The sequence below is a fragment of the Tamandua tetradactyla genome, chromosome 5 (genome assembly GCF_023851605.1).
Source record: "Tamandua tetradactyla isolate mTamTet1 chromosome 5, mTamTet1.pri, whole genome shotgun sequence".
Lineage (NCBI taxonomy): Eukaryota > Metazoa > Chordata > Mammalia > Pilosa > Myrmecophagidae > Tamandua > Tamandua tetradactyla.
Genome location: NC_135331.1, coordinates 177,599,560 through 177,612,814, shown reverse-complemented (window position 1 = coordinate 177,612,814; position 13,255 = coordinate 177,599,560). Strand labels below are relative to the sequence as shown.

The 13,255-nt window shown below is 32.4% G+C and overlaps 1 protein-coding gene across 2 annotated transcripts in view; it reads right to left on the bottom strand.

Moving 5' to 3' along the window:
* KPNA5 (karyopherin subunit alpha 5) overlaps positions 1-13,255 on the bottom strand; it is a 48,108-nt gene that overhangs the window by 18,075 nt on the left and 16,778 nt on the right. For both annotated transcript variants that reach the window (XM_077162731.1, XM_077162732.1), the window contains exons 5-7: positions 6,966-7,060; positions 3,215-3,346; positions 1,402-1,490 (exon numbers count right to left, since the gene is read on the bottom strand). In XM_077162731.1, the coding sequence (XP_077018846.1) occupies positions 1,402-1,490; positions 3,215-3,346; positions 6,966-7,060 (316 nt within the window). The remainder of the gene's footprint in view (positions 1-1,401; positions 1,491-3,214; positions 3,347-6,965; positions 7,061-13,255) is intronic.

Sequence of the window (13,255 nt, the reverse complement as noted above, 5' to 3'; positions counted from 1 at the left end):
CAACAGGATTTGGTCTAAGGAACACGATTTGCAAACTCCTGTTCTATACTTATTCTTTTTCTTTATTAAAAGGGTTATTATGAGAAGAGCTAAATTCTCTCTTTGTCCAGGCAGGCTATATTATAATTAAAGTTGAATTAAACCAACAAAGTTCTGAAAGCTTACCAAGTATATAGTAGTAAAAGGTTTGCCTTTGCTGAGAATCAAATGACTAAAAATACAAATTAAAACTTCACTCAAACAGAATAGATAAAACCATACAGTAATACAGTTTTATACTTAAGCATTAGTTTAATGTGAATTTCAATATGAGCTACAGATAATCCCTAAATCTTACTTAAGCTAAGAACAATCTCTTCCCTTTTGCCAAACTAAAGTGAAAGCATCTGGTAGTTTACTTGACATAACTTCTTTTTTATCACATTTCCCAATTTTTTTAACTTTCTAAGTTTAGAAACTTTCTAAGACCAAATTTTATAATGAAACTTTGATACTTTCTAACTTTCTAAGTGTATCATTTTCTAAAACTTATTGTTTGCAACTAGAATTACATATATATGGGTAATTGTTTGTTCTCTTTTATAGATTTATTTTTTAGTTGGGTTTCTTTAGTCATGATTAAAAGCCCCTTAGGACACTTAAAAGGACTGAACCTAAGAAATTTGTTTACTATTCCATAAGCCATTATCTTCTTGAGATATTAACAAATCATAAAACGACCTAGTGACAGAGAACCAAAAGTAAAAAAGAGGAACAAATCTACAAACCATATAATCAGGCCAGAAAAATCTCAAGTTGAAAGTTTAAGAGATGCTTTTCAGAGGACACATTTCAAAATGACTGATAATGAAATGTAAATCTGCTGTCTTTTTTAATACCTCAGCTAAATTCTCAAATACTATGGAACATTAACTGGATAAACCAGAAATAAATGAAATTACAATGAGTCATCAGTGGACTGAACATGGTAGGTAATCAATTAACATTAGTTGAATGAAATCATACTAAGAAATTAAATGTCTTTTGCAAACTAATGTCCAGAAATTTATTCTTCCTATTCAATTCCTTAGCTGAAGACAGAGAATGGCATAAAGATAAGAATAAAACATTTAATCTGATAAATTATTAAATATCCTTGTTTTGTGGAATAATTCTTTTAGCACAGTAAGCATCAAGTAAGGACTTAACTTCTGCTAAGTATGACTTAACAGAACATAAAAAAAAAAACAAATATGATACAATTTAAAAATGTCTCCTTGTTTTACCTACCTTCCAGCTACTGCAGGCGTAGTAAGACATAACCTAAATTTAAAAGCATCGCTAGAGAGTCTGTGAAAACATATAGTGGAGAATATACTTTTCTTTTCTGAAATCAGTATTAACTGTGATAAACTTACGTACTCTAAAAGAGGTGGCAGTATTTCACAATTCAAAACAAAATCTCTGCACTCTGCATTGTCACCAGCAATATTACCAAGAGCCCAAACAGCCTTAAAAAAATAAGAAAGAAAATTATCTTAGCATGCATATTACTAAGCCAGTGTCAATAAATCTTTTCAATAATGCATGCAGTTTTTAAAGTAAGATACTCTCTTAAGAATGAGATATTAGGATAGAATGAACAAAGGGATACTTCCAACATGTTGGAAAAAACAAAAACAAAAACAGAATATACTAGTAGGGTAATAACAAATAAAACTTTTAAATTGTAATTTAATAATATTTTTAACCAAATTTAATATGGTATTATAAAGTTTCCTAACATACTAGTGAAATAAATGTTTATTCTGTTTAACAAAGCTTTATTTATCTACTCTGAATCTATATGGAGAGACAAAACATATCTATTTAGTGAATTTTCCAATTACCTTCACCAGAGGTTTGCTCCTATACCAAGAAATCCACTCAATGGGAATGGACTATTTGTAAAAGAAGAAGGGAAGGAGAGAAGAAGCATAGAAAAGTGAGGTAATAGCTAATATGAGTATTAGCTTGGACTGATCCCTCAAAATAAGTTCTGAATTAGTCTAGATTCATAATTTTTAAAATAAATGGTTGTAAAAGATCAAATTATTCACTTATTAAATTTAAATTAGATGAGAAAGCAAATGTACATTATCATTTCATTTCAAATTTTTCATGTAAGTACAAAAGTAGACATAAAGTTACTTTTTCAATTGTGAAAATTTTATTTTAATATTTAAAACATGAACTACTATTTTTAAGAGCTACTCTAGACTAAGTTGTTCATATTTATTTTTTTAAGAAAAATTTTTTAAAATAACATTTTTCCCCTCATGAATTGTAATATACTGTGGGGGGTGAGGTCAATTACTATAAATTTCTAAAGGTCAACTTCATAATATGTAATGATAGTCTTCAAAAATGTACATCTTTTGTCAGGGTAAAGTCATTTTTCTCTAAGGAAATAATCAAGACATACATAAAGTTTATTTACAGTGATGTTCATCACAATATTATTAATAACATTACTTAACTAGAAGTAATCCAAATGTCTAATAATTGAGGAACAGATAAATTATGGTACATACATAAATGGATCCTGAGTAATCAGTAACACTTTCTTGGAAGAATAATAAATGCCACAATAGAAGGCTTCCACTATTAATGTTCAGTGGGGGAAAATAATATAAACTAAACGAATGAATGGAATGGGTGAGAGAGATCAACAGATCAATTTGTATAAAAACTGACAGAAAAGAAAAATATCAAAACATTAATACTTGTTTTTCTTTGGATGGTATAATTATGTGTGATAAAATTCTAACAACAACTATTTATTCACAAAGATTATTAAAAAACAGTTCTCTACAAATTAGATGATATTTTAAAACAAACAAAATAATCCATATATATGTAGAGAATAAGGAGTCCAATATGCCCAGATTAAAAACTTGGTTCAGCCATGCATTTTGACTTTGTAAGTTATTAACTTTTCTAGACTTTTTTATAAACAGGAACAGTAATTACTATTATAGATGAGCTCACACTTACAGAGAACCCAAGATTTTGTCTGAGACAGTTCATTTTTCCTCCCTTCTCATTTGATACTAAATACAAATGACTACATTTTATCAAATGCCAATATAGAGGCAAGTAAGGCACAAAACTGCTTGGGAAATCATAAACAGAAACGGTACTTTCAAGAGAAAATTAAAATCTATACATATAGCAGTTCAAATCATAAACTTACCTGTTCTTGAACATCTTCATGTTCTGAATTAAGGAGTTTAATAAAAATTGGAACAGCCCCAGTTTCAATGACCACCTTGGTATGTAGAAAAGTTCCAGATGCAATATTAGTTAATGCCCATGCAGCTTCAAACTAAGGAAAAAGAAAAATAAAATAAATAAAAGTACTAAAGAAATATCAGAGAGGAAAAGAGAGCAAGACAGGGAGTAACCACTTAACTGGACAAATTTTAGAAAAGACTGACATGATTAGTAAGGTTCATTGCAAAGTCAGACTTCACAGATGAAACCTTAAAGAAAAAAGGACTCTGAAACTAGAAAACAAGAACTGAGAGTGAGAGAGAATATAATGAAATTTGTAAAATCACAAACAATAACTGAATGTAGTTGAATTTATAATTCACAAAAACTGCTAATATTTACACTTAGAGAACCAAGTGTTCCAAAGGAAGCAAAAAAGAAGAGGCACTGCTTAATAGGGCTTAGAACATACATGGTATTTTTGTGTCCCTAGAGATAACCTAATTCCAACCTCCTCATCTAATACACAAGAAAACTGGAAGTCCAGAGAGGTACATGATGTGTTCAAAGTCAAAGACCTCATTAGCCGAGCAAGTACTATTAAGTTCTAATAGCTTAACAGCAGAACCTTTGAGAGATCAATCATATCAATTCAATGAGAATTCAGATCCACTTATATGTGATAGATTCATAACAGAAATGTGATGGTTTAGAGCTGTATGTACCCAGAAAACCATGTTCTTAAACTTAATCCATTCCAGTAGGGGTGAACCCATTGTAAATAAGACCTTTTGATGAGGTTACTTCAGTTAAGGTGTGGCCCACCTCAATCAGGATGGTTTTTGTTTGTTTGTTTTTTGTTTTTTTGATATGTGCAGGCTCCGGGAATTGAACCCGGGTCTTCTGCATTGTCTATGAGAATTCTACCACTGAGCTACCCTTTCACCACCCCAGGATGGGTTTTAATCCTATTACTGGAATGATTTAAAAGCAGAATGAAATTCAGACAGGAAAAAACATGGAAAAAAGAAGCTGAAATTCAACAGAACCCAGAAGAGAAGAGAAGAGAACAACCGGGAGATGCCACCATGTGCCTTGCCATGTGTCAAACTAAGGACTAAGGATCACCAGCAGCCAGCTTCAAAACACCACAGTATTTAGGGAGAAAGTATCATGCTGATGATGACTTGATTTAGACTTTCTTTTAGCCTCCAAACCATGAGCTTATATATTCCCATTGTTTAAGCTGGCCTACTGCATGGTATCTGCTTGAGCAGCCAAAGAAACTAAAAGAATTAACTGAGAAAACTCAACCCACAGCAGCTCCCAAACAATGAACTAGGAATCAGTGAAAGTGGTCAGCAAGCTCACAGGCACACTATGCACTGACTACAGCTTAAAAAATATTTGGCATAAATACACAACTTTTCATATGAACACAGATGTCATTATGACCAATAAAATTAAAATACACTTAAAAGTGCTACTGAAGACATGAAAAATATAGTTACTATTATGTGTGGTTCACTAAGAGATTTTTTAAGTTAAAGGAGGAAATTATATTAAAAAACAATGGAGACCATACTCCTTACCAATTACAGATAATGAAATAAATTAAAAGACAACTAAAGGATTTCTCCAAAAATCCTCCTTGGTAATCACCCGAGAGAGCTGTAATGAAGAATAATAACATGCCTACACAGCAGACAGTTAACATCAAGTGATATAAGCAAGTGGAAATTATGGCAAACTAGAGCCATTTTATGACTAAAAGAGGTAGAACTCCTGCTCAGCTCTGCTCCTTCTTCACCCTATACAAAACCTTCTGGTTTGTTAAAAGAAGCTGAAAGTCTAGATTTTTCACTTGAAATTCCTCAATTTTTAAACAAAAACATGCATAGGCCAATCAAAACTTGTTTGTGAGCCATTCTGACCAATAGGCTCCAAGTATGAATAAAATCTCTCTATTGCAGAGACCAGTAGTCTCAACTAGCATATTTCATAGGAACCGAGTGTTTGACTGCCCCAAGACTATGCGTGTTGAATTTCATTGGGTTCTAATTATAACGATAAATAAATGTTCAAGTCTCCAGTGTTCTTGAATACACTCTGCTTTCTACACGTTATCCCACTCATCCTGAAATTAATTTTTCTCTTTCACATGCTAAACTACCATACATCCTAAAGACTAGCCCTACATCACTACCTTTATGAAGCTATCTTCCAGTTCCACTAAATAGAATAAGTTGCTATGTTCTCTGTGCTCCCCAAAGCACTACTGTGTTTATAGTTCTAGCACTGACTATACTATCTATCACACATCTGTTTATATATATAACAGATGTACAACAGATTTCCTTTTCCAACAGAGGAAAATCTGCAGATAGGGACAATATCTCATTCAACTTTGAAACAGACACTCAATTGTTAGTCACAATAACTAACACAATATTTGGCTTAAACTAGCACTCAAAAATTTTATGTATTCATTTATTTTCTTTCATTCACTTGGAAATAAAAACCAAATCATAAACTAGAAATCAGGAGCCCTGGCTCTTGGTTTAGATTCTACCATTATTAACCAGTCACTAAAAGGGCTTGACTTCAGGGTTACTAGTATAACAATGAGATTGGATTTCATATCTTCCAGTTCCTATCAGCACTAATACCTAAAGATTCAGAAAACGAGCTGCTAATAAGACTGTAACATGAATAAAAGGGCTTTTTCTTCAGATTCTTATTGTAAACATTCTTAACAATTTTTTAGCATGAAACTCATGATTAAACAAAAGCAAAACATTCCCTTGCTTATACCTAAAATGTGGGGACACTTACCAAATTATTCAGTTAAGTGAAACATTACTCTAAGTTATAATTTTGATAACTATTACTCAAATGCCAGAAATATTCCTTAATTCCTAACAATAGCATAGATAAGTTAGGCATAGATCTTGTGCAATTCCTGTTATAAAGATGTAATTCCACTCTTAAGTTTTTTTTTTTTTTAACATGGGCAGGCACCAGGAATTGAACCCAGGTTTCCTGCATGGCAGGCAAGAATTCTGCCACTGAGCTGCCATCTCACTGCCCTCCACTCTTTACTCTCAATTAAATATATATATATATAGTGTAAAAGTGAAAGACAGCACTTTTTTTTATAGTGAAATATTTGCACACTCGAGTAATTATCAGTAGCAAACTATTTGGAAAATGTCTTACAGCTGTGACTACAGCAGGGTGAAGAAGCAATGTTTTTTAGTATAGACCTAACTTTGGTCACATTTTTAGTAGACTATAATGATTTGTTCTGTTTTCAAAAAAGAAATAATCACATAAAAATGGATTTTTAGTAAGTATAAAGAGTTTATACTAAAAAGTCACAAACTAAATTAGCTAATATACAAAATAAATTTAGCTGTTAACAGTTCATAGTTTTTGGTTGTCTAAAACAAAAAAGTTATTAAAAGTTGACTACTATAAAATTTTTATTATCATTAGTAATGACTTTTAATACATTTTCCAAAAATGCTCAATAACATAAGATTCCTATAAGAAACTAGCAGCATCATTATGACAGATGGCAAGACAGACGGCACTAGTTTTCCTTTATTTGCCAAGTCTTTAATAGATGTTTACAAGGCACTAAGTATTGTAGAAGTTGTTTTCACTAGAAACTAATCATATATCATTTCTAGAAAGAGATTAAGGAAAAAAACTTTAGAACAACTCACTTGTAAAGTACAATTTTCATTTCTTTCAAGAAATTTCACAAATCTTTGTACGACTCCTGGTTTCTGTATAACTTGATCTATTGGTGGATTAGGTTCTAAAAATTAAAAAAGATTGTTTAAAGTTATTACAGAGACATGAAAAAGATAATAATCTGGTCTCTGTCAATAAACACAGTATGCACAATAACTCTTACCTAGATTTCATTACTTAAATTTAATTCAAGTTTAAAACCCTTAACTAGATATATAACTAAATTGTAATATTCACTGTAAAGCAAATTCTATTTTTCACTAGCCATAATGTTAAGAATTTTAAAAATATTTCTTATGGAAATATTTAAATTTCTTAAGTTAAAGGTTATTTAGCGAGAAAAGCCTTTTATGAGGTCATCTTTACAACATGGGAGTATTTCAGTACAACATTCAAAATGCTTACTTAGGGATAAAGTTCCCACTAACTCTTTACAGTGCTACCCTCAAGTTACAAGTATGCCTCCTCACAGGGAACCATGAATTGCCTAATGTTTCTCAGCCACACAGGGCTCTATTTTGTTGGGGTATTAATTACTATTTACAAAAAATTCTATTGGACTGTTTAGATTCTTGATACATTTTTGTCAAGTGTAGAGGCTTTTGAGAATCATAAAATCTCTAGGAAATATATCTAAAATTAAAACAAAGATAATTCACATATTGGAATCTAAGTACTTAAGAACTCTGTTTTCCTTTGACTTCAACAAAAGTGCCCTATTGTGGTTCTCCAGGAACTTCTCTGTTAAGATCTTCCTTTGAATTGGTTTTCTTACTTTTACTCATTCTCTTCCTAGAAAAATTACCTATTTTGCTAATTCAGTTGTCACTTATTAATATATGCTGGTAATCAGAAATCTAACCTCCATAACTAAATTCTTCTCCCTTGGATTCCAGACCATATTTCTACAACTGGACACACTGTCACAGTTTCTTTATAATGAAGTATGACCAAAACCAAACAAATTATATCACCATGTTTATTCCTACCCCTTGCCTCACTCACCAACCAAATCTGTTTATTTCTGAGTTACCTGACCATTTTCCACCCATCACCCAAATCCGTCTATTACCGAGTTACCTGACCAAGAGAGAAATTTCATTTTCACATTTCCATTCTTTTTTCTCACTTCCTCTATTACTAATCATAAATAGCTCATATATAAACGGTAGCATATTGTATTTAATTAATAGAATAAACATATGAATGGCAATCATAAAAAATCAGTATAAACAAATCTTACTATGAAGTTTTAAATCAGTATAGTTCTTAGAAGTCACATTCTCAATTGTTAAGAGAGGTTTACTTCGGAATGGACTTATTTCTTTTCTTCTTATTTTTTAAAAATTTGTTACCCTTCTTACTTTGGTAATAAATTAGGAAATTTCTACAAAATCAATAAACCTTCACCCCAAAAGTTTTGTTTGGGTGTTCAAAGTGAAAGGGTCTAAATTCTTCAAAATGTAAATTCCAGACTCTAGCTTCAACTGTTGTTACAGTTATAAAACTTCAAGAGGATTAAATAATATATTTTCTTAATCCTTTTCTCCCTGCTTTAAAAAAATTCAAAATGAAATTATAGCGTTTTAGTCGTCACTTTCACCTTCTAGATTTTCCCTTTTCCAAAATGAATTCTAAATTTACCCTTTTTTTTTCAGGGCAAGAAGTTTTGTTTCACTCTTTTCATCTGAGGGAAGAGGGAGAGGAATCTGAGAGAAGGAAGAAAATGTACAGTCCTCTCTGGGTTAGAGGACGGGGAGAAGTGGCCATTGAGATTATTGGCTATAACTATGTCAGACCTGATAGAGACAGTGATATAAGAACCTAAATATGGTCTCTTCCTGGAGAATTAAAAGCAATACATTTATGGTTACCTTCATCTAAAAGAAAGCAATTAAAACACACTTGGATCATCAGCTATTCTAACAGGGACCATGAACAATTAATCTTCACATTGATATATTAACTGAAAGAATCATAATCTTTATAATCTTATAAAGGTAATAAACTATTATAAAGTTCATGTAAACATAAACAAAATAGGGGAGTATCTGCTTTGGCACTGAAAACTAAACAAGAGTTGCGCACAAATAAAAAAAGTTTTTGAGAAATTTCTACAAAACTGGGACTGAAGAAGAGAACTGCATATGTTTTACAGCCACTGAGTGGCCATGATAAGGAGGTAAATAGGAGATTCTAGCAGAAGGTTACTATCAAAACTTAAATCAGAGGAGTAAAGACGGGAGGTAAGGGTAGGATATAGAATAACCAGGGGTACATTTATATATCCCAGTGTCACCAGGAAATATATTACAATAAATAAACTTTTCCAAAAGAGGCAAAATTCCTGTTGAATTCTACTCCACTTGAAATTCTAGTCCTTTCCCATGTTTACTATACACTGATGGATCAGGTATGATTATGGTAAATCCAGTATTTTTCTAGGCCTAATAGATATGGCAAAAACGCACACTAATCAATAAAAGAAAAACATCTACAATTCCTACTACATACATGCCTAAACTTTGCAAGCATAATCCCACACAACAAAGGAACAGAAAAATCACTGGCTCTATGAAAAGATACCATTCAAAAGAAAGAGAACATCCAGAGAAATTAGAGCAAATGAGGATGAAGTCTTAGAAACAGAATTTTAAATACCGACCACTTGCCCAAATAAGGGCATCACGTAGATACTCTCAGACATGCAAAGTCTTAAAAAGAATTGCTCCAACACAACTTTAATAGAAAGGAAAGAAAAAAGAAAATCCTTTAAGCTATGTTCCACCATAATAAAAGATGTATCAAAATAAAGAATTCAATAATGGGGAAGTTGTGGCATAAAAAACACTGATGGCAAGCTTGAAAATTCAAACAGTAAAATCATGAACACTGTTAACTGGTTATAATGTAATGCATATGCTAAAAAAACTTAAAAAGAGAATATGATAATATAAAAAAGAATTTAAAATAGTAATCTAAGTAAAAGAAATCCCAATTACAAAAACAAAAACTGTATGTGGCGACAAAGACTAAGCCATTCTTGACTAGATTTGGATTTTTTAAAAATATATTTTTATTGAGATATCTTCAGACACATACAGTCCATTCAAAGTATATAATCAATGGCTCACAATATCATCACATAGTTGTGTATTTGTCACCATGATCATTTTTAGAACATTTGCATCACTCCAGGAAAATAAAAGAGAAAACAAAAATCTCACACATCCATACCCCTTATCCCTCCCCCACATTGAACACTAGTATTTCAATCTACCTACTTTGTTTTTACCCTGTATACCCCTTATTATTTATTTATTTTTGTCCTTATTTTTTTACTCATCTATACATACCCTGGATAAAAGAAGCATCAGACACAAGGTTTTCATAATCACACAATCACACTGTAAAAGCTATACAGTTATACAATTCTCTTCAAGAATCAAGGTTATTGGAATACAGTTCAACAGTTTCAGGCACTTCCCTCTAGCCATGATAATACACCATAAACTAAAAAGGGGTATCTATAAATAATGCACAAAAATAATTTCCGGGATAACCACTTGATTTTGAAATCTTTCAGCCACTGAAACTTTATTTTATCTCATTTCTCTCTTCCCTCTTTTGGTTAAGATGGGTTTTCCAATCCCATGAAGCCAAGTCCTGACTCATCCCGGGAGTCCTATCCCATGCTGCCAGGTAGGTTTACACTCCTGGGAATCATGTCCCACATACTGGGGACAGCAGTGAGTTCACCAGCCGAATTGGCTTAGAAAGAGAGGCCACATCTGGGCCTCTCTCTCCAGCCAACACAACGAGCAGTCTCACCACCCTATCCCTCTCTACGTGGGACATGACTCCCAGGGGTGTGGACCTTCCTGGCAACGTGGGACAGAGATCTTGGAATGAGCGGAGACTCGGCACCAAGGGATTGAGAAAAACCCTAGAATGAGCTGAGACTTAGCATCAAGGGATTGAGAAAACCTTCTCGACCAAAAGAGGGAAGAGGGAAATGAGACAAAGTTGTCAATGGCTGAGAGATTCCAAACAGAGTCGAGAGGTTATCCTGGAGGTTATTCTTATGCATCAAGTAGATATCATCTTGTTATTCAAGATGTAATGGAGAGGCTGGAGGGAACTGCCTGAAAATGTAGAGCTGTGTTCCAGTAGCCATGTTTCTTGAGGATGTTTGAATAATGATACAGCTGTCACAATGTGACTGTGTGATTGTGAAAACCTTGTGTCTGATGCTCCTTTTATCTACCTTGTCAACAGACCAGTAGAACATATGGAATAAAAATAAATAATAGGGGGAAGAAATGTTAAAATAAATTTAGTTTGAAATGCTAGTGATCAATGAAGGCAAGGGGTTAGGGGTATGATAGGTATAATCTTTTTTTTCTTTCCTGTGTTCGTTTCATTTCTTTTTCTATTGTCTTTTTGTTTCTTTTTCCGAATTAATGCAAATGTTCTAAGAAATGATGAATATGCAACTAGGTGATGATATCGTAAATTACTGATTATGTATGTTTTGTTTTGTTTATTTTTTTAATTAATAAATAAATTTTTAAAAAAGTAACTTTAAATAAACATTTTTTCCATTAAAAAAAAAGAGAGAGGCCACATCTGAGCAACAAAAGAGGTTCTCTGGGGGTGACTTTTAGGCATAATTATAACTAGGCTTAGCAGGAATAAATTTCATAGGGGCAAAATCTAAGACCAAGGGCTCAGCCTATTGAACTGCTTGCGAAATATCAGAAATTCCACAGATGGGGAATTTAATATTTCCTCCTTTCTTCCCAGTCCACCAAGGGGACTTTGCAAATACTTTTTTATTTTCTGCCTGATTTATTTTGGGATGTATCAGGACATCACACTAACCTGGACAAATAATAAGCTCTCAGGCCTTATTCAAGATTCCATGTAATTATGGTGTTCAAATAAACTGACCACACAAGTTAAATTAGATAATGTGCTGCCCAAAATATAAATTTTGCACCAAATAAACATCTCTTCCATTGGTCTCACACAAAAGCTGAGGTTTTAAAATATGGACCATATCATCTTTTACCCTGTATTCTTATTACATTAGGATTTCTTAACACTGTTCAACAAGGGAGACGAGGATTGGAAAGCAAAAGTTAAATTTATTTATGAATAAGTGCTATAGTAAGAAAGCAAAGGTAAAAAACTTAAAATCATTGCTGACCTGGACACAAAATTTCTTTCATTCTTCATGTGTTACTAATTTCTGACTCTCAGAGGCAATTGAGCCAATATTAATTAAGGTATAGCTTTAAAATAAGTTATGTGAATAATCAAGCCAGTAAGAAATAAGGCCTTGCTGACAATGTAAGAAAATTGAGTGGGGGTTGGGGAGGGTTGCTTAGGTGCAGGCCTTGAACTCAAGTTATATGGAGAGACTAGAAGAGGGCAGAGCCCTATTATGAGGCTGAAATATTGGGAAAGTATTCTGTTTATTCAGATAAGTATAGAGTTTTGACTCAACTCTTTTCCTTTTAATAGAACAAGCATTTTTTAGCAAGGATAGCTTAGTCAAGTCATTGTCCAAGAGGAGTAACAGACATTAGAAATGTCATCTGCCATCTGTATAAATGCAAAACTAATGCACTGCTCAGCCAGTCATAAGAGAATGTGCTATATACTAGTTTTTCTCATTTCTCAGACTGTCCAAAGAAAAGCAACTACTCCCCCACCCTGTAAGCATTTTCAAAATCTTATCAGTTCACACATATAATTTAATACCATTAGAATTCCTAATTTTACAAATTCCTTATGTGAAACACATGATAGACTAAGGCTTAAATTTTTATTTAATAAGGAATTCTTATAAACTCAATATAAAATGGGATAAAGAACATAAACAGGCAATTCTAAATTACAGAGGATCAATAATCATAGAAAAATATTTAATCTCACTAAGAATCAAAAGAAATACTACATCATGAGTTACTACCCAAGTACTCTTTTCTTTCTCAAAGATAATCATCAGTACTGGTAAAAATACAGTGAAACAAATACTTGTACAAATTAAACATGGGAGTATAAATCAGTATATTACTAATTCCCTTTGACTCATATTTGATTTCTATTAATTTATATTACGGAAATTTTAAATTGTATAAAGGGTTACCAAGATTATTTGTGATAATCAAAAATTAGGAAACAAATGTCTAATTTAGCTCTATACTCTATCATGTTATACTGCCATCTTAAGAAGCAGTTTCGACAAATA